Below are 22001 nucleotides of genomic sequence, written 5' to 3' on the forward strand. Positions count from 1 at the left end.
TGTCCCCTCACTGAGTAAGAAGGAATCATGAAGAAATTATATTTATCCAGTGAATCACTAACCTATTGCAAAAGAGAGCAAAATGATATAGACCGTATATAAAAGATGGACGAACTTCCTGAAGCCAACATGGAAGTTCCAGAAGGGATGAACTCCTCTGTATGCACTGGGGGGAAAAGACATTTCATCTCACCTGATGGGATTATGGTCTCAATTGCAAGTTTCAAGTCTTATTGAAAACATCAGTGTTTGGTTTTTTTTGGTAAATTGTGGTACTAATTCCTGTGGCGAATTTCCGTAAAGAAATGTTATGTTTTCAGAATGAGTTGGTGAAAGCTGAGTCATTAAGCAGACCTCATGTCCACTAGTTCAGAAGTGCTGCTGCACACCTGAGCTGTGGGTTAGAGAGATGTCAGGAGAATCTGCAAACTGAGGCCACTTGCATCACAGAATATTGCACAATCATCATGACCTTGGAACGTTACTTGATTCAAAATGCAAGCTTTCTTGCCACTGTCTGTAAATGAATATGACCTTGAATGTGACTTAAAAGATACTTTTAAACATACATCAGCCAGTATGTTTAAATACTGTTTTTCACTGTTTACAAACCGCCAGTGAGCGTGAGTGTTTTCCTTGTAACATATGAGCAAACCAGCAGAGGTCAGCATTGTTGTTGTTTCTATGTTGTCTGACACCACAGCATGTATTAAATGTTACATGTCCCAGTAAGTTAGTAGCCTTATAACCTGCTTGAACTATAAACGTTGCTTTTTTTGTTAACTTTTGTGATTAGGACTAAATCAGATGAATCCCTTAGCTTTGCTGCTACAGGCTGCTGGAAGACTTCCCATGATGCATTCAGCATTTCTCATTCACTCCCTGCTTTTACTATGCATGTATTTAAATGCTACTTCTGCATGTCATTAATGTTTGCCTGCTGCTTAGTTTGTGTTTTGTCCTTTTTACGGTATAGAAAGAACGTCGCCTTCTGGAGAATCTTCGCCTGGACCTTGATGCCTGTAAAACACGAGTGAAGAAGGCAAAGGTGGCTGAAGCAAAGGCCGCGGTGAGTTCATAAGCGGCTCACAATCAAATTCCCACACGCATTACCTCAATAATTCAGATGATTAATCTTTGGCGATGCTTGGATTAACCATAACTAACTGTTTATGCATTCTTTGCAGTGCGAAGGGGAAGTGAGTATTGAGGACATGTCTTTTAAACTCTTGGATGCATGTCTTGGGTTGTTTTTCTTGTCATACTTGCTTTGGCTCGATTTAATTTTCTGCTGTTACTTCAGGTTTTACTGTTAATAAGTGAAGTTTTCACAGACAAGGCTTGACTATTACATTACGACGGAATGTGGCGATTAGTCAAATTTGGCAAACTGTGTTAATTAAAAAGCAACTCACACAGTGTCATTTACCATTTAGTATCTCACCTGGGGGCCCCTCTGCATGGATTCTATATGTGTAGTTTTTATGATTTGGTCGTTGATATTTTGGTTTTTCACAGCAGATATGTGATTGGCTGTCAAGGGAAGCTACTTGGGAGCAGATTTATTTAACATAAACAAGACTTAATGACTGTCTTATTAAACTCACTGTTGACCATGACACAATTCAGGAACTGAGAACATTGCACAGTCCCTCTTTAGCATTCCCTGACTCAGTTATTGCAACCTATTAGGCAGGAAATACAGAAGGCACACCACAAGACCACAAAAACAGTGGGAATGTTCAATGAGCTGACTTTGCCGGAAATAAAGTCAGCTCTCCTGCTTCCTGGCAGCGTGGAAGGAATGCTCGCTTCCGCGATGAACAATGTATTCAGTTCATAAAGGGTAAATGTGAGGGTTTTTTTTTTTTCAATTCAGCCTGCATCCCTTTTTCTTTAAAAGAACATTAGTTGCCCTCTTTTGTATAAACTAACAAATCAGCTAAATAAATAAATAACATACCTGAATTTCTTTGTATTTTCCTTTAGTTGTTGTTCTAATGTCCTTAGTGTGCTGCTACTTTGATCATTAAGTGAATCAGTATTATCAGGATTACACGATCCTGGATCATCAAGGGACCTTGGATTTCTTAAGCAGAGTATGGAGAATGCATCCCTGTTTAATATTGCAGTGACTTTTCTTTACAAATATCTTTAACTTAGTGCTCATTTTCACTGAAGATTGAGAATATTTTCATGGATACACAGATAGATACTATGTATTGATGGAGATCTCTATTTTGTCCCTACGGCCTCTAGGGCTGTGTTCAATTTCCTAGCCAAGCATCCATACAGTACATATATATATATATATATATATATATATAGATAGATATATGTACAGGGAGATGTAGGATCTGTCACTGCCACCTTTTTCAGCACTGGGGTCTGAGCCCTATTTATGTGCCTGTGTGTATAGACCTCTGATGCCACAAACACATGCCTTAGGATGCCCAGCACTTGCTGAACAATATGGCAGCCGCAGTGATTCATAGTTCAAATGAACAACAGTAACCGTACAGCATCTGTGCATATGTCTGTCAATAGGCATCAGAAAATGTACTTGGATATTCATGAAGTCCTTAGGAGCTGATTATATATTACTGCAAATATAGGCATGTTCTTGCTGTAAAACTGTAACCTTTGTGGCACACAGAGACACTCTGCAAAAGGAATCAGGCTGCATCCAGATGCCTCACTAAATGCCACTACTGCTCTCAGTTAAACCTAATGAATGATATGAAACAAGTACAAAAACATCTTCTGCTACTTTCCCCTTCATAGTTAGTGGCAGACCCTTGTAGTTGATAACCTCTCTTGAAGCTTGTTTTTGTTTTTCACTGTTAAACAGGACTTTTGTTGCACTTTTATCCTTCATTTTCAGTAACTTTTGCAACCAGAATGCATGTTAGCATGCGTATGAATAAATAAAAAATATGTCAGTGTTCCGTTTAAAGAAATGTTGACAGATGTTAATCACCAGCAAACTGTCACACTTCTGCAATTAGTATGAGTGCTGTGCTTTTCTGATTGTAATTTGGAGGAATTCTTTTTAGTAGCAGTGCCTTGTTTACACTGAGTAAGCAACAACAACAAAAAAAATAACTGTACTGTTTCTGTAGACAGCTCCAGATTTTCAGGAAACCAGACCTCGCAACTATGTGCTTTCTGCCAGTGCCTCTGCGGTAAGAAGACAATCTTGCTTTATTAAATACTGATGAGAAAAATAACACAAACCTATGTCATTATGCGATACTTTTTCATCTTCTGTTTGTCAAGTTGATCTTTCACTCTTATGACCAATGCATAGTTCACTGACTTTTTATGATTCATAATTAAACTTGAGGCAATTCAGAAATCGATATACTTTGTCATGCTGGCAAGTAGTTCAGGTAGCTGTGAAGCTATGCTTCATTAATGTTTGACTGGAGGTGTGTCAGTCCGGTAAGAATGTTTATTACCCGTAATCATTACTGGTGGCAGTTTGCATAGCATCCTTATGTGTCATATCACTGTATTATGTATTGTGAATGATTGTTGTCATACCATTGATAACAAACGTCCCACATCCTAGAGTGATGTTGTTCATTGGTTTAAATCTAGCAGTCTGTCACTTACTTTTGAGCAATGCCAAACCACACCTGCTGGGTGTGACTAAAAGTGTGTGTGTGTGTGTGTGTGTGTGTGTGTGTGTGTGTGTGTGTGTGTGTGTGTGTGTGTGTGTGTGTGTACTGGGTTGAAGGCAAGGCATTTTTCAAGCTCAAAATGTGGTTGTGTCAGGGTTGCAATTGGGTTATCGTTAGGTTTAGGGTAAGGGTCAGGGGTACACATTGATTTTTGATGATAAGGTTAGGCTAAGCGGCTAGGGAAAGCATGTCAATGAGATGTCCCGACGAGGATAGCAACACCAGACGTGTGTGTGTGTGTGTGTGTTTGTTATATCAGTTTCAAAATTCATAAATATGAATATTTATTCAGTGTCAAGATTTCAGAGTTTAAAAACATCTAATACAGATAATTCAGGTAACATTTTGACAATATGCACAGAATTAAATGTCTTTTTTAATATTAAAATATTTAAACTAAGATCATAGATGCGTTTTTAGTATCAGAGTGAGAATGAGTATCAGAATTTAGAATGAGATTTAGTTCTAAAAAAGCAATAACTAGAAATATTGTTTCAACATTTCTTGTTATTCTTTTTTTACTACTTTTCAATTAAATGTAGAGTTAACATTGTGTAGTTTACATTTTAAACAGTGTGTTAACCTTTGTGAAAACAGGGTGGTAGGTTTTATTTAGTAACGACCTCAGGTGCTGGTTCTAGGTGACCATGGTGAAGTTATTCTAGGATTTTCATGTTATAACTAAATTTTCTCTTCTTATGCCGCATGTTTTTGGCCCATCAGCTCTGGACCGAGGAAGTGGAGAAAGTAAGTATGATTGTGTGTGAGTTGTGTACTTTGTCAATTGTCTGTCTGGTCATTAGATTGAGATACCAGTGTGCCTTAAACAAACATGTGCTTGTTTTCAACGGGCCACGATTTAAGGTGACTCTTAAACTTAATTACCATAGACCTCCTACCAGCTTTTACTCTTTTCGGAGCACATAGTGTCAAACGCTGTACATCCCAGCAATGCAAAAGAATTAACGTCATCTGGGTGAATGAAGCTGGAGCTTTTGTCTTCTGAGGACTGTAGGATATGAAAAGTAGGGGTGGATTTTGATTATTGATTTATCAATTAAAATCGATTCTAGCTTGGATAATGTGATATCAACTCATTAAAATCCTGAATCGATTTTTTAATGTAAATTTGTTTTGCCCGAAACGCTAGAATCTCAGGTTAAACCTCTCAAAAACAACCACCAAACAGCTAAAACAGTAAATGAGAGCAGGTACACGGATTCTGCACAAAGACGCAAACACAAAGCGCGGATCCGCCGACGGATCAGAATCAGTGAGACGTCGCCTTTCTCACCTGACGGCATGGACACGGTCGGGGCTGAAAGCCAACAGCTCACTGATTCTGATGTTTCGCCGGGTCCGTGCTTTGTGTTTACTCCCTTTTTGCGCTAGATTCTGAGCTGTAGGTTTTTATCTCTCTCCAAACAATATTGACTGAACCAGCAGCAAAAGAAGATCCAAACTATGCTTCACATAAACATTGTCATGGATTCCCTCTGACTTTTGCTGTTTTGCTTCCACCACGATAAAATCACACTTCATGCACAGCTCTCCCTCTCTCCCTCTCTATACTTCAAGAACAGTCTCCCATCTAAAAATCTGTTTTCTGCATTATTCACTTGCGCACAAGTCTACCGTTGTTTACAGCGCTGTCAGACGCTGTTTTTTTTCCCTTTTACTTACTTCTGAAAAGAAAACCTCATTTCTGCTGTTGAATAGTCTACTGAACAAATTTAAACTTTTTAAAATTATGCAAAATTGCAAAACGTTTAGCCTGGTCTCTAATAAAACTTCTGTAAATTTGCTCTGCTTCACTTCAGCAGCATCAGGTAATGTTCATATGTTGATTAATTGTTTTCTTATGTTTTTGAGCTACTGCAAAATATTTTTATAAAATCTCTGCCGAGGAAAATCACCTTCATGTTTTTCTGTGTTTCTCAGCTACTTTGACACAAAGGCATCTGTTGTGATGCTTACACCTTTGATAAAGTCTCACAAGTGTCAGCTTTCTTTTTATAGATATAAATATATGGAAATGTACTGATGCATGATCTGAATTATAATATTTCTGACTGTCTGAGGCAAAAATTTCCCCGATTCGAATCGAATCGTGGATCGAATCGATTCAGAACCTTGTGAATCGGAATCGAATCGATTCTAGAAATCGGTGACGATACCCAGCCCTAATGAAAAGGTTTAAGACTCTTGACTTACTTAATAATTATAGAATAATCACTGTATAACTATTGTTTTTATTATTTCAGGCTGAACATGAGCTCCGAATAGCCCAAACAGAGTTTGATCGCCAAGCAGAGGTCACACGATTGCTTTTGGAGGGCATCAGTAGTACGCATGTATGTGAGTCACACCCACAGCCTCGACTTCTGTCAGCTCCAGCCACACACAACCTTGACATTGAACTTTCAAAAGAAAAAGTAACTTTGTGTAACCATAGATGGCAATAGTCAAACACTTCACTGAGCTCTTCTCTGTAAACATTAAATATTAATTACAAAGTAAATACAGTACAGTTTTTTTTTCTCTCGCCTAAGATTAGAGAATAGCTTTGCTCAGACTACATATAGAAATATAGTACACACACTACCAGTCAAAAGTTTGGACACACCATCTCAATTAATGGTTTTTAGATTTTAGATTTTAGATTCTTCCAAATAGCCACCCTTTGCCTTGATTGCTGCTTTGCAAACTCTTGGCATTGTCTTAATGAGCTTCATAAGGTAGTCATCTGAAATGGTTTTCCAACGGTTCCCAGACATGCTGAGGACTTGTTGGCCCTTCACTGTGCCTTCACTCTGCGGTCTATCTCATACCAAACCATCTTGACTGGGTTTAGGTCAGGTGACTGTGGAGGCCATCTGGTGCAGCACTCCATCACTCTCCTTCTTGGTCAGATAGCCCTTACACAGCCTGGAGGTGTGTTTGGGGTTATTGTGCTGTTGAAAAATAAATGATAATCTAACGAAACGCAAACAGGATGGGGTGGCTCTCATCCTCTCAGTCCTGCAGGAAGTGCAGCGGAGGCGCCGCCCAGAGGGGAGCCATTGAAATGCGGGGTGAAGAATATGAGAGGGGTCATTGATGATTTTGGCTGCCTGTCTTATGGGCCTGTTGGCTGAAAACCTGTGCAAGAGTTCTGACTTGCAGGCCAACGATTTTAGAGCACACTGATACAGTGTGCTGCGTTCTGTTCCTGTTCTGAAAGCTGACGGAGTGGAACCAGCAGGTAATGGAGAAGATCATGATGCTTTGCAGGAAGGCATAGTAAAACGTCATCATGATGGGTGTGCTGACTCCAACGGAGTTGAGTTTCCTAAGGAGGTATAACCGTTGGTGGCACCTCCTGAGAATCTCCTCTTTGTTGGCAGAGAATTTCAGGAGGTTGTCAAAGATGGTTACCAGGTATTTGTACTCCTCAACTTCCTCCACTGGCTTCCCATGGATGGTGGTGGTGACTGAAGCAGCCAGATCCCTCTGCCTACTGGAGAAGGTCACCACCATCTCTTTGGTTTTGCTCACGTTCAGTTCAAGTTTGAAGCTGTCACACCACTCTAAAAACTCCCGAAGAGCGGGCCCATGGTGTTGTGAGGGGCCGGATGGGATGGCACGTCGCTGCAGGATGCTGTGGTAGCCATGCTGGTTCAGTGTACCTTCGGTTTTGAATAAATCCCCAATAGTGTCACCAGCAAAGCACCCCCACACCATCACACCTCCTCCTTCATGCTTCAAGGTGGGAACCATGCTTGTGGAGTCCATCCGTTCACTTTTTCTGCGTCGCACAACGACACAGCGGGTGGAACCAAAATCTTAAATTTAGACTCATCAGACCAAAGCACAGATTTCCACTGGTCTGTTGTCCATTCCTTGTGTTTCTTGGTTCAAACAAATCTCTTTTGTTTGTTGCTTTTCCTTAGTAGTGGTTTCTTAGCAGCTATTTGACCATAAAGGCTGATTCACACAGTCTCCTCTGAACAGTTGATGTAGAGATGTGTCTGCTTCTGGAACTCTGTGTGGCATTTATCTATTCTCTAATCTGAGGTGCTGTTAACTTGCGAATTCTGAGGCTGGATGAATTTAGACTCAGCAGCAGAGGTGACTGTTGGTCGTCCTTTTCTGGGGCGTTCCTCGTGTGAACCAGTTTCATCGTAGCACTTGATGGTTTTTGTAACTGTACTTGGAGACACATCCAAAGTTTTAGAAATTTTCCAGACTGACTGACCTTCAGTTCTTAAAGTAATGATGGACTGTCATTTCCCTTTGGTTAGCTGATTGGTTCATGCCATAATATCAGAATCAGAATCAGAAAGACTTTATTTATCCCCAAGGGACAATTAAGATACAAAAGAGCAGCATGACGCTGAAGATAAGCACAGGCAATAAAAATTGAGATAATAAATACACAGTATATACAGTATATACACATGTATAAAATTACACAGTTTTAAAATTAAAGTCACTGAATAGGTATATAAATGACTGTAAGTGACTAAAAGTGAATTAAGTGTCAGCAGTATAAAAGAGTGTAGAGTAGTTTATGTTTCTGGAAATGGTCTTATCGGCTGGAGTTAAAAAGCAGGGTGGCTTTGGGGACAAAGGTGGCTCTCATCCTCTCAGTGCTGCACGAAATTCCATGGAGGCGCTGCCCAGAGGGGAGCCATTGAAATGTGGGGTGAAGAATGTGAGAGGGGTCATTGATGATAGGGGCGATCGTGGCTCAAGAGTTGGCAGTTCGTCCTGTAATCGGAAGTTCGAGCCCCGGCTGCGACAGTCTCGGTCGTTGTGTCCTTGGGCAACCAAGCTTGGAGCTGTCACACCACTCTACAAACTCCTGAAGAGCGGGACCGTGGTGTTGTGAGGGGCCTGACAGCAGTGACAGGAGAACTGTATCGTCAGCATATTTCATCAGGTGACAGTTAGGCTGTTTGGATCTGCAGTCATCGGTGTAGAGGATGAAGAGCAGGGGGGAGAGCACACAGCCCTAGGGGGAGCCAGTGGAGGTGGAACGGAGACCGGAAAGAGAGTTGCTGACCCAAACTTTCTGAGAACTTTCTGAATTTGAATTCTAACAGTTGTCAAATATGGCTGTACCAACCTGATTTCTCCACAACATAAACTGATGGTCCAAACCCCAATAAGAAAGCAAGAAATTCCACAACTGAACCCTGACAAGGCACAAATGTGAAGTGAAAACCATTTCTACTCATAACTGATTAAAAACTGATAACAATATAGTTCTTAAAATATGAAGCTCATTGAGAGAACCCATATGGAAAAGAAATAGTAAAAACTTATATGTGATTACTCATGAAAGTGGCCACTTTCATGAGTAAATCATATAAGGCTTACATGATTTACTCATGAAAGTGGCCACTTTCTCATTACTTTCATACATTGTTTTAGTAAGTATCCAAAACATACAAGTTTCATTATATAATTTTTCAAGGGATCTTATATCTGTTTTCACTCTTATATGCTTTTCATACAAGTTTCACACAAGACAGAAACAAACTTTATAAGATTTATATATATCTTTTCCATATGGGAAGGCCAAGGGTTTGAAGCACTGTCACCAAAGAGAAGGGTGGCTCAGGAACCATAGATAGATGGATAATTGTATATTAAATATTGTTTTCACACATTGTGGTAGAGGTTTTATCAGTGTAAAAAAAATCCAATCACATCGTTGTGATCCTTTAAGAATGACTGCTGATTCTTATTTTCAGGTGAATCATTTGCGCTGCCTGCATGAATTTGTGGAGGCCCAAGCAGCTTATTACAAGCAGTGTCACCTCCACATGCAGGAGCTACAGAAAGAGCTGGGAAGGTGAGAGTAAAATGGGGGGTGATGTGGGTGGATGGTTTGATTCATTCAGCTTCGTGCTTGGTGAGAATTGATAGCCTGTATCCTTTATACCCCAAGCCTGAAGTTGTAATGCCAAACACTTCGGTTAACACAATGACACAACGATCTACTCATAACTGATTAAAAACAGATAACAATACAGTTCTTAAAATATATAAACTAATAACTAGAGATGGACCGATCCGATATTACGTATCGGTATCGGTCCGATACTGACCTAAATTACTGGATCGGATATCGGAGAAAAATAAAAAATGTAATCCGATCCATTAAATATCACGAAAGCACCTCACAAAACTTGCAACACGCTGTAACTCACCTCAGAACGTTAGCACGTCGGAGCAGTATGCATCACGTGATAGAGCGGCTGTGGCATGCCGACCTGTCAGTGGTCTGGATAGCATTTGGAGCTTCGCTAGCAACCCGGCATTTCATCTCCGACAAAGTTATCCCAAGAGAAGTAAAGCAAGTGTGTAAGTCCATCTCTGAATGTTTGTAAAGCATTCCTGCGTTAAGCTTAACAAGCGATATATGGAGCGACTGCCTCTCTCTCTCTCTTGCTGCTACTTCAATCATGAAACTGCTTAATGATCAGCTGATCGGCTTTTCTGTCCGAGTCCGTGTCTCTAGTTTGCTTTTGGCCCACTTTGCACCAGAAAGAGGAAACCAGCGGATAAACAACAGCAGCACGTTTAAGCTTGATCAGCTGTTGTTAGAATTTATTTAATATTACTTTCTACTCGAGGATCTTTTTCTACATAGCTGACGCTGGTAACTGTGCAGGGGCGGATCTAGCAAAGTTTAGCCAGGGGGGCCGATAGGGCATTAACAGGGAAAAGGGGGCACAAAGACATACTTTTCTTTCTTATTCTCATTTAAAATGTCTAGCTTTTAATAAATAATTATCTTACACCCAAAGTTTTAATTTGATGTAAAATGAATAGAAGTCAATTACTGTATATAGTAACTATTAAGTCTAATATATATACCCTAGTAAGCTATAGTACTTTTTCCTTTGGGAAGGTACCATCTGTGCAGTCTGCAATTTTGTTGAAGAAAGATGTTGAATCTATTTAATATTTCTTGAAAAATAATTGATTTCTGTGCATTTTTTTTCACACTGCATCAAATTAAGGTTGATTACGTCGATTAAGCATCATGAGGTGGAGCGTGAGGGGTGGTTCCCTATTTTTTATTTATTTATTTTTGTTGTTGCTGGGAGTTGGAACCCTATTAGTTAGGTTGCTTAATATTTATGCTAAGTACTCTTTAAAATACCAGAATAGGGAGGATGGTGTAGGTTTAAGTTTATTAGATTGATCAGTATTGCTGAACTATGAAATATTTTTTTTTTGCATACAGGTATAACAGAATAGCTTTAGTGTAGTTGTTGTTTTAAACTTGAGTATGAACTTATACAAAATGCAGCAAGATATTTAAAAAACAGTTTTGTTTATTAAAAAACACTATATCGGATTCATATCGGTATCGGCAGTTATCCAAATTTATGATATCGGTATCGGTATCGGACATAAAAAAGTGGTATCGTGCCATCTCTACTAATAACTAATATAATTACACTGTAGCAGTTTCTACGAACCATGTCCAACATAGGACAACTAGGCAACTGGTATAACCCTTATCAAGCCTTATCATGCTTTTTCCCGTGGCATTGGAGAAGCACTTTTTATTTAACTTCACTAGTATGCTAAGAACCTTTATCCTGCTGCTCTTCACATAACCACCGGACTGCAGCAACTCTTTATCTTGTCATTCTTCCCTGCAATTTTCTGTGTTACTCAAAATGGTAAAGATTGGCATCCTCTATGTAACATTTTATGATCCACATTTTATGATTTACAACAATGGATAAAGTAAAATTAAGAATAAAAAGTCTAAATACAATCATAGAATGGCATCATTAATCATATTTTTTTTCACCTTTCACCCTTTTGTTGCTTTGTGTTCATGTTAGACGACTCTGCAACACCACGATGATTTCTCTTGGAGTAGTTTCTGCATTCCATTGTGCATTTCTATTTTGGCTGAAAATCTACAAAAAGCTACTTATTTGGCACTGCTGAGTGCCAAAAGCCATAATTAAAAAATATTATACATTTTTCAACATGCATACAAATATTGTATTTTTTTTTTCACTTTGCAGCATATAATATATTGTATGCATTGCTTCAGGTTATAACAGTGTAGATGCAGAAAAAGCTGTTTATTTAGTTTTTTAAACAAAGTTTTGCCCATTTTTTATTATTTTAGTTTATTAGTGTTCTACATGTTCTGGATATTCAGACCATCACATCTACCTCTCCCCCCCAGGCTTCCTAATGCTTTCGCACTGAACTCCACAAACGCCATTGCTACTCCCAGTATGGTGACAGAAGGCAGCAGCAGCCCAGTGGAAACTGACACCCTTAAGATCGAAGAAGTTCAAGCACCAGCTACAGGAACCCGCAAAGCCAGAGTCCTTTATGATTACGATGCAGCGGATTCCAGTGAGCTCTCCCTTCTGGCTGACGAGGTGAGGTTTCATCATCAGCCTGGAACTAGGCAGCCAGTATATGGCTGTTGGTCTCTGGCCAGAAATCTCTTCAGGGCTTGGTCTAAACAATAGGCTCGGTCATGTGGCATTTGCTGCTTGTAATTATGTAATGCACTTACACTTTCCCGGATCTTTAATCTTTTGTTTGTGTGTATTTTCTTTTCTGATGATGGAAACAAGTACAACAATCTTGCTGTTCACATGCAGAGACGTATACAAATGTACACCCGTTAAAAGTATAAAGATTAAAAAGAAAATCAGCATTCCACTGTAACATTAGTCATGGACATGCCCTATGTGTAAAAGTAATTCCCACCACTCTCCCACGATGCTTTTTTTGAAAGCTGAGTTCAGTTTCACTAGACACAATCAGGCCTGATTACTGCTGGACCTTAAGAGTCAAGTAATCTGTTACATGGAACCTGTGTGACAGTGTGAAGTTACAAAATCCTAAGGCTCTTGGACTCCAACGAACCACAGTGCGAGCCATCACTCACAACTGAAGAAACCTTGAATCTTCCTGAGAGTGACTGGGCACCAAAATTACTCCAATGTGGCAAAAGCTGTGCAGTCCACATAGAGTGTACTAATGAGTACGGGTAACTGGAAAAACAGGCAGCTGATACAGCCTAAGCAGTTGTATGTAATAAAATAAATTCAAGTAAAAAATAAATTGTTGGGTCTTTTATAGCCAACAACAGAAATATTCATGATTTATAGAACTTTGCATCACAACCTCTGTTGTCCCCTGATGAAAAGCTTTTCTCATAATTGTTTGAAAATTAAATTTAAAGGATGGGAAACATGTATTGGACCTTAATAAGGTACAGCTTATCAGTGATGTTAAGTGATCCATGTAAAAACCACATATTTTAGGTTCCTGTTTTAATTTTGATTTCAAAAACAGATAAAATATGTTCGCAGATATTGTGTTTCAAATGTAGTTCCAAGCTTCATGCAAATTAAAAAGGAGCTAGTGACAAAATCAACAAGAGATGACTTTGATCAACATTGGATAGTTTGTAGATTAATTGTAAACAAATTAGGAGTTCAGTTAAAGATGCAGAAAATTTTAACTGAACTCCTGGCATGATGTTGCTATGCTTTTATCCAGATACACTTTGTTCTTTGGAAAGACTGTGCATGACCTTTTTAGTAAACGTTTGCTGAGTTACTAGCATTTTTTCATTTCTCAATATCATCATGTCATTCACAGATGATTTAAAAAATAATCTGAGAAAGCATCCATGTGTTCATTCCAACTCTACAGTGTCAGCAGACACGTAGATACACACAGCATTTAGATTTCAGTCATAACTCTGAGTCAGACAGAGCTGCGCTTTTTAATCACACTCACATATTGAAAGTTTGATCATCTAAAAAAACTGAAACAATTTATGAACACCACAAAGGGGTTTGAGAAATCTCGCCCTGCTGTGGTTTGTATGTCAGCTGTGTCCAGTGTCTCTTTTATATGCTGAATTTAAAACACTTCCTCAAATGATACGCTTGTGCGTCATCAGTTGGTTTCTCCAGTAAGGTTCCTTTTTTCCTCTTCCTTCCTGCTTCTTTCCCCTTGATAAATTTTAGGAACTGAGACATTCATTATATTGTGAGCAGATCTGGATGACCTGTGTAACAGGAATCAGAATCAGAAAGACTTTATTTATCCCCAAGGGGCAATTAACATACAACAGAGCAGCATGACGTTGAAGCTAAGGACAGGGCATAAACAGGCAATAAGAGATAGTAAATACACAGAGTATACAGTATATACACAAATAACACAAATATACACAAATGACACAGTTTTGAAATTAAAGTTGGTGAAAGGTGAATAAATGACTGTAAGTGAAAAGAGTGTAGTTTATGTTTATGGGTTTGGGAAATGGTCTTATTGGCTGAAGTTGAAAAGCAGGGTGGCTTTGGGGACATAGGTGACAAAAGAGACAAAGTAGACAAATTAGAAAAGCTTAACATACCCTGGGTTTGAGTTTCGGAGTAATTATATGAAAGAAATGAAGCCAGGAGAGCATCATGAGTAACTCTGCCTTTGTCCTCACCGGTGGGCAATTAGGAGTTAAGCCCCTTGTGAATAACAAGGGAACTGAAATGGTGTGACTTTTGTTCAATTCAGTTCAATTAAATTTTATTCATATAGAGCCAATAATAATAACCGCCACCGCAAGGCGCTTTATATTGTGAACTTGCATGTGAACAAGCATTTGGTGACCGTGGGAATGAAAAACTCCCTTTGAACAGGAAGAAGCCTCTGGCAGAACCAGGCTCAGAGAGTAGCAGCCAGCTGCCGCAACCAGTTGGTGGGGGGTGAGCAGATTGTCATTGTCCCTGGATCTGGGACCCAGGATTTTGAGTTTTAGGGAAGTTTTTTTTAGTTTCGCTCATCACTTCATGGCTCTATATTCTTTGTTGGTGTTTAGCTTTCTGTTATTTCTCAGGGTAGGCTTGATACAACATTTCCTGCCTTTAGTTCTGAGGTTGTCTTTCAACAATCTTTATGTTTATTCTGTGTTTATGCAGGTTTATGGTCCCCTTTTGGTTTTAAGATGGAATTTATATTCAAGTGCAATAGCCTTCTGTTTATGATGTTGTGTTTTATATTCCAGATGAACTCCGAGTCCACAATCATGTGTTGTAGATTGATGGAACGGTCCTTCTTATTGACTCTTGCTAGACTAGGAGAAGCCTCTTCATTACTTGCAGATCTAAGCAGTGAAGTTAGGGTTCACCTGCAACACCTGAGCATGAATAAGATCCTGGAAAGCAGCTAAATAATTTCAAGGATTGAAATACAAGCATGTGTGAGAAACATTGCTACTCAGTTACATGTGTAGAGTTAGAGAAGAATGTAATCCCCATATGATGACACCATTTACCCCCAGTGTTTTCCTGTTTTCTGTTGAATAAAATATGGATAATATGGTTAATATACTATACTATAAAATGCTGATTATTTACATTTGCCTCTGTTTTGCACATTTTGAATGCTCGCCTTCTTTCTGCGTTACAGCTCATCACAGTTTACACAGTGCCTGGAATGGACTCTGACTGGCTGATTGGAGAGAAAGGAAACCATAAAGGAAAAGTGCCAGTCACATACCTGGAGCTTCTCAGTTAGACAGCGCACACACGTATGCATGTGCATGTGTGTGATTGGACACATAGTGAAGCCACAAAGAATTTCTCATTCTTACACTAACCTCTAATCCTCAATAACACCTCTCCCAAATACACAAAATGCTTCTCAGACAGCAGTGAAAATAGAAACACTCTTATAGTGACTCAAGGAAATTCCTCATTGGGGATGGTTAACATTCCTTTCAGTTTTCTGTTTGTGATGTTTTTGTGTTATGTGCATCCCAAAGTCCCAATACGTCCCAATGCTTGAATGAAATTATATTGGTGCGTTTGATGTCTTTGCTATATTTTAAAACTGCTTTCTTTGCTAAACTCTGATGAAGAATTTAATTGTAAAAGTCTAAATTATTCTCTCACAGAGATTAGAAGTGTAAGCTTTCACTGAACTGGGTCTAAACGACGAAATTTCTCAGTTTTTCTTCAAAAGGCAGCGGGGCGCGTGAAACAATTTCCTGTTCTCAATTCTTTGGGTTAAAGTGGTGATATTAGGCAACTAAAGAAGAAGTGAAAACAAACGGGACTTCTTTATGTTGTATTATTTTCCAGTCCCACTTCATATGTGAGGAGCAGGGAAACCATATAGGCCACTTTTGGTTTGTTTGAAAGATGTGACAGTTTCCTTCTTTTACTGCAAATGTGTTTGCCCCTTTCCTTTTTTTCTCACAGTGACTCTTGTGATTACGTTAACTTATTGGTGATGAAACTGTCATATATGATGATTTCCATAGTTTACAGTTTACACTGTAGAATTGTAAACCACGGAAACTGTTTGTGAGGATTGTTTGGGGGAAAATATTTGCCTTAAGTGCTAGCTGAAGCGAATGCAATACCTATGTTATTTAAAGCAAGAATAGTCATTTGGACTTATTCTTTTTTTTGTTTTTTGCTTCTCGCATTTTTCCACACCAATGCAGCTGCTCCTACGAACAATATGAACACTCTACACCTCTTTTCTAACTGCCTTAAGAGGACAGGTGGGGACTGCTGACAATGTGCTCTTCAAATATTGTACAAATGTCTGATTTAAAGTTCACCACAGCCAGCATGCAACACTGACACTCCCCTGCAATTACACAACTGCCTGTGTGCTTTAGCCGTGAGTGTTGTTTTTTTGTTTTTTTTTGTATTTCCAGTGTTTTTCATTAAATTAAAGGATTTTCAGTCTTAGTGCTGCATGTGCTACAGCCGGTAGCCCGTCCTGTTGGACACTTATGTGTGTGTACATGAATGTAGACAAGTCTGTTTGTGTGAGATCTAAATCTATTGTGCTCCCTAATGTCCTGCATGTGTACATGCATGCACTGCCTTTATTTATTTATTTATTTTTTAAGACAGCCTGCTGATACGTTCACGTGAAATGAGCGTATGTTACCTGCAGGTCGTGTCACATGATAAGAATTCTTGGTACTCATGTGCGTTTTTGTCCTGCTCTCTTCTCTTCTGCTCATTTCACAAATTTGAAGTAACTTTCTGTTATCTGTCTGTTCCTTGCTGAATGAATGAAATGTGTCCATTAATAAAACTGATTGATTTGAATTCCTCGTTTTCAGCTATTTTTCAGTTTGACTCATAAGAACCCCAACTACACTTTTTGGGGTTTGTTTTTAAAAAATTTTTGCCTCTGATTTAAAATGCACAATCGCCCAGGTTGTGATGTGAAGTGCAGATTTTCACCTTTAATTCAAGGTATGTAACGGTCACAGTGCCTGGGTCATTGACCCTCAGTTAAGCATTTTGGGCTTTTCAAGTTCTCTTTATTAGTTATTGTCGGTCTGTTTCTTAGTTGGCATTGTGTTTTTCTGTGTTGTGCTTTTTTCCAGTTACTGTTATGCTTATGATATTCCTTCTTTCAGTTTACCTTGCCTTACTAGTGTTCCCTGTGTATTGTCTCCATCTATGATGTTCCCGTTTAGTTATTTCCTCTTTCATTTTTGTAACCTTCGTCTTGTGCGTTTAGAGTTTTTCACTTTCCCTGGTCTCATTTCCCCATGTAGTTCTAGCTGTGTTCCTTTGCATTTCACATCTCACTAATAACCTTACATCATCCCGTCAACCTTACAAGCATGCTGCCTGTTCCCTGCCTACATGCATCCTAGCCATTAAGTTTATTTGTAGTTTCTTAGCTGCCAGTCTGAGGAGCTTGGAAAGAAAAGCATCTGGACTTCTTTAAGTTGCTTGAAGATGTTTCACCTCTCATCTGAGAAGCTTTTTCAGTTGGTGGAAAGTCTCAGATTTTATGCCCTATGGGAGTGTCCCACCAAGAAGGTCATGGACCCCCTAATGATCCTCTACCTAATCACATGAGCCAAGGTTTAAAAATGAGTGTGGGTCACAATCAGCCAAGGTTTCAGGTGAAGGGTTACTTTGGGGATGTCATGGTCCTGGGCCATGTGGGCCCAGTATTCTTAGTTTCTTGTATTTTTGTATTTCGTTCCTTATTTAGGCCATGTTTCCTAAGTTGTCCTGTTGTGGTGTTCCTTATTTGACTTCCCCTTGTGACTTTTATCCCCTGTGTGTCCCTCTATGTATCTGTGAGCCCTCATCTCCCCTCCTTGTTTCATTCCATGTTTCCCCAGCCCACTATGCCCGTGCTCTCTCTCTCCTCCTGTTTGCACCTGTGTACTTCCTGTTTTACTTTGACAGTCTCCCGTCAGTGTTGTTTACTCCTGCCATGTCTTGTTATGTTTATCTGTGTCAGCTGTGTTCCCATGTGTGGCCACTTCCCCTGATCATCCCTCTTGTGTATTTAGTCTCTGTGTTTCATGTAGTCTGTGTCGCGTCGTCTGTGTTACCACCCCCTGTGTTCCGTATCTCCAGCCATAGCGTTTTCTTAGTTTATGTCCAGTTTAGGTTTTCTGTTTGAACTATTACCCTTATACTGCCCTCGCTCTGGTTTGTTCTGTTATCAGCCATAATAAAAGGCTCGCTTTTGTTTAATCCACTCCTGCATCTTCCCTTGTGTTCGCGTCTGGGTCCAACACACACATTCCCACACGGTCTATCTCCACAGACCGTGACAGGGGCAGATTGGTGGAGTAGGTAGAGGATCAATAGAGGGTCCATGACTCTCTTGGGGGACACCCCCATAGGGCTTGCTTAAAATATGGGTCGCTTTCAATAAAGAGCTGTTTCCATTTAATCCCTGCCTGCCTATGAGCCTGCACCTGAGATCTTCACTCTACAAACTTTACAACATTGCCAAAAGTATTTTCTTAACTGTTTGGGGATTACAACAATTTTTGTACTTTTTCGGGGTCTCAAAAGCAGAGAATATGAGTAGATGTTATGAAGATGTTTGTATTAACCAAGGAACAAAGTATGCAATCATACAGTGGCTGTCTATGCTCTTCCAGGCCTTTGGAAGTTGGTGAGCTGGGCAGTGCATTCCTTTCCTTCGATTTCATCTTGAATGATCAAATGATAAGCTATCAAATGCTTGAAAATCACTCCAGCTCTTGTATTTCCTTAATTTGTTGTGGAATAGTTGACCCCACCTAGTTATGAACTGGGTATCAGTCAATTAGCTAGTTATGTTTGAGTCTCTAGAAAGGCACTCTGCAAATAGTTGTGGCAAAATGATGCAAGGAATGCTCAGACCTTTACATTGGAGAGACCAAATAGCCACTTTATAAACGCATGGCACAACACAGAAGAGCCACCTCGACAGGACGAGACTCAGCAGTCCATCTGCATCTAAAGGAAAAAGGTCACTCCTTCGAGGATGCCAATGTTCACATTTTGAACAGAGAAGACAGATGGTTTGAAAGAGGAGTGAAAGAAGCCATCTATGTCCACTGTGAATGACCATCTTTGAACAGAGGCGGTGGTTTACGACACCATCCAGTCATGAGATCCCTTTCCAGATGCCTTAACGCCTACTCACATCCTGGGCCATTTGACCTCAGGAAATCACATGATAGGGTGGGGCTAGATTTCACAATGAGTTCAATTCAATTCAGTTTTATTTATATAGCGCCAAATCACAACATAAGTCGCCTCAAGGCGCTTCATAGATACAGAGAAAAACCCAACAATCATATGACCCCCTATGAGCAAGCACTTTAGCGACAGTGGGAAGGAAAAACTCCCTTTTAACAGGAAGAAACCTCTGAGAACCAGGCTTAGTGAGTGCAGCCATCTATCATCACCAGTTGAGTGTGAGGGGAGGAAGACCCGAACCCAGATTTTAAGCAAGCCCTATGGGAGTGTCCCCCAAGAGGGTCATGGACCCCCTATTGATCCTCCACCTAATCCACTAATCTGCCCCAAAGTAACCTTTCACTCGAAACCTTGGCTGATTGTGACCGTAGAACTGAAAAAGCTTCTCAGATGAGACGTGAAACGTCTTCAAGCAACTTAAAGAAGTCTAGATCCTTTGCTTTCCAAGCTCCTTAGATGTGTGAAAGAATTGTTACTCCTAAATGTGGGTGTTGTACTGTAATAAGATGCTGTCAATGCAAAAAGTTTGTTTATGAAATGTATTCCTTCCTAGACATCGTCCTATCAACTAAAAGTGGAAGTAGTTTGGAACAACAACAGTGTTCCTGAGTCAGGTCTCTTCTGACTCAGGCATTTGGAACCAAAAGCTCAAATTGATATTTTCTAGACTTCTTAAAAAAATATTAATTATTTATTTTAACCAGGAAGATCCCATTGAGATTAAAAACCTCTTTTTCAGGGGAGACCTGGCCAAGATAGGCAGCAGCAAGTATAAGATAAGATAAGCCTTTATTATTCCCACATGTGGGAAATTTGTTGTGTCACAGCAGAAAGTGGACAGTGCAAAGTTAAGCAGCAAAAATGAAGAAAAACAGTGGAATAGGATAAGATAAAAAATAATAAAATACAATATACAATAGAATAAAACACTTTATGCAAAAGGATAAAATACTGCATTGTCAGAAAAAAAAAAGTATCTCACAGTTTGACTGTATTGTGGAGTCCTACAACTCTTCAAAAATGGTTCTCTTATCTGCTTGGCTTGATAATAATCAAACTCCCTGTGATCACTCTTCCAAGTTAAAATAAACACTTTAGATATTTTGCTCTCCTTTGTTGGTTCTCCTTTTTCTGCTCTTAAAATCTAATTATATTTGAGGGTGTTTAGCGAACATTATACAAAATTCTATTCTTTTGTGGTTCATGTAGACTTTGGATTGTTCCAAGTTGGACAGACAATTGTATGTCTGTGAAAAGAGAGTCAGAACTCTGGTTTTCCCTATTCAATTCTAATATGTTCTATTCTGCTCTATCTATATAGTTCCAAATCACTACAGAATCAGAATCAGAAAGGGTTTTATTGCCAAATGTTGAGCAGGTTTACAACATTAGGACAACGCCTCAAGTTGCTTTATATTTTAAGGTATAGACCCTAAAATTATAGAGGAAACGAAGAAAACCCCGTCAATTAGATGACCCCTTTGAGAAAGCACTTTGGCAACAGTAGGAAGGAAAAATTCTCTTTTAACACGAATGAACCTCCAGCAGAACCAGGCTGAGCAAGTGCAGCCATCTATCATGACCAGTTGAGGGTGAGGGGAGGAAAACGGGACAAAAGGCGCACTGTAATTAGAAGACAATAAATTCATGGATCTACAATAACTTTATACCACACTGGAGTGAATGTAGTTAAATCTTTAAATCTACATTTATGAGTAAAACATTAAAAGATTAGTGTTAGCAAGGCTTAACTGGCTTCTGGAAATATTTTAGGCTTGTATTACCATACTCAAGCATTCTCCTGTTGTTTAATAATTTTTTGTGTTTTAGGTGTGTTTTTTAAAACATTATTTGCCAATGAGTAATCAGTAGCAATCAGTACTTATTGTTATATTTTGATGTGTCAGTTTGGCCAGCGGTAGCTTCAGACAAACAAATATTTGGACTCTATCTTACTAGCTCAGCAATCAATAATTCTACAGCTGTTTCACTTTCTGTTTTGTAACTTCACTTTAATCAATCAGAATTGTGATGTAGTGGTGTCCTTTTTACAAAGGTTAGTGATTTTGCGAGACAGATGAGGTCATACGGACAATGTATGACTTGTTTTTCATGAAAATATCAAGGATGATGGGATTTACTCATTTTTCCACAGGATTCCATAGAGAACAACTTTTTCACAAGTAATTTCTTCACTTTCTTTTCTTTACAAAATGAACAACAGTTGGTAGTGCAATTCATGTGGCTTTGCTGGCTGTGGTGTGCTGTGCACCCATCTTTTCCTACTGTTTAATTACACTATAGTCATTTTATTTCGCGATATGTCAGCACACACAAGAACCTTGGGGGGCAGGGCTACTGAGAGCTGTGTAAATGGTAAATGGACCGATTCTTATATCACGCTTTTCTACTCTACCGGAGTACTCAAAGCGCTCTATACATTCACCCAATCACCCTCACAAGCACTGACACTAAACCGAGTGCTTTTTTGCTAACTACATTCACACACATTCACACACATTCACACTCCGATGGATGCATCGGAGAGCAACTTCGGGTTAGTATCTTGCCCAAGGTATCCTTGGGCATGCAGACTGGAGTAGCCAGAGATCGAATCACCAACCTTCCGATCAGTAGGTGACCTGAGCTACAGCCAGGAGTGTGTTTCTGTGTGTGTGTGTGTGTGTGTGTGTGTGTGTGTGTGTGTGTGTGTGTGTGTGTACATGCACGCTTCCATGAAATTGCATCCATGACAATTTAACAAATCACAAATGGCATAGCT

The 22001-nt window shown here is 39.4% G+C and overlaps 1 protein-coding gene across 4 annotated transcripts in view; it reads left to right on the forward strand.

Annotated features, from left to right (window-relative positions):
* Positions 1-16816, forward strand: part of LOC113034112 (endophilin-B2-like) — a 28892-nt gene extending 12076 nt beyond the window's left edge. For 2 of the 4 annotated variants that reach the window (XM_026188448.2, XM_026188449.2), the window contains 8 exons: positions 977-1069; positions 1188-1199; positions 3123-3185; positions 4410-4433; positions 5951-6040; positions 9428-9528; positions 11899-12100; positions 15153-16816. In XM_026188448.2, the coding sequence (XP_026044233.1) occupies positions 977-1069; positions 1188-1199; positions 3123-3185; positions 4410-4433; positions 5951-6040; positions 9428-9528; positions 11899-12100; positions 15153-15260 (693 nt within the window). In that variant the 3' untranslated portion in view covers positions 15261-16816. The remainder of the gene's footprint in view (positions 1-976; positions 1070-1187; positions 1200-3122; positions 3186-4409; positions 4434-5950; positions 6041-9427; positions 9529-11898; positions 12101-15152) is intronic. The other 2 variants (XM_026188450.2, XM_026188451.2) reach the window with 1 other exon arrangement.
* The last annotated feature ends 5185 nt before the right edge of the window (positions 16817-22001 follow it).

This window comes from Astatotilapia calliptera, chromosome 12 (genome assembly GCF_964374335.1).
Source record: "Astatotilapia calliptera chromosome 12, fAstCal68.1, whole genome shotgun sequence".
Classification (NCBI taxonomy): domain Eukaryota; kingdom Metazoa; phylum Chordata; class Actinopteri; order Cichliformes; family Cichlidae; genus Astatotilapia; species Astatotilapia calliptera.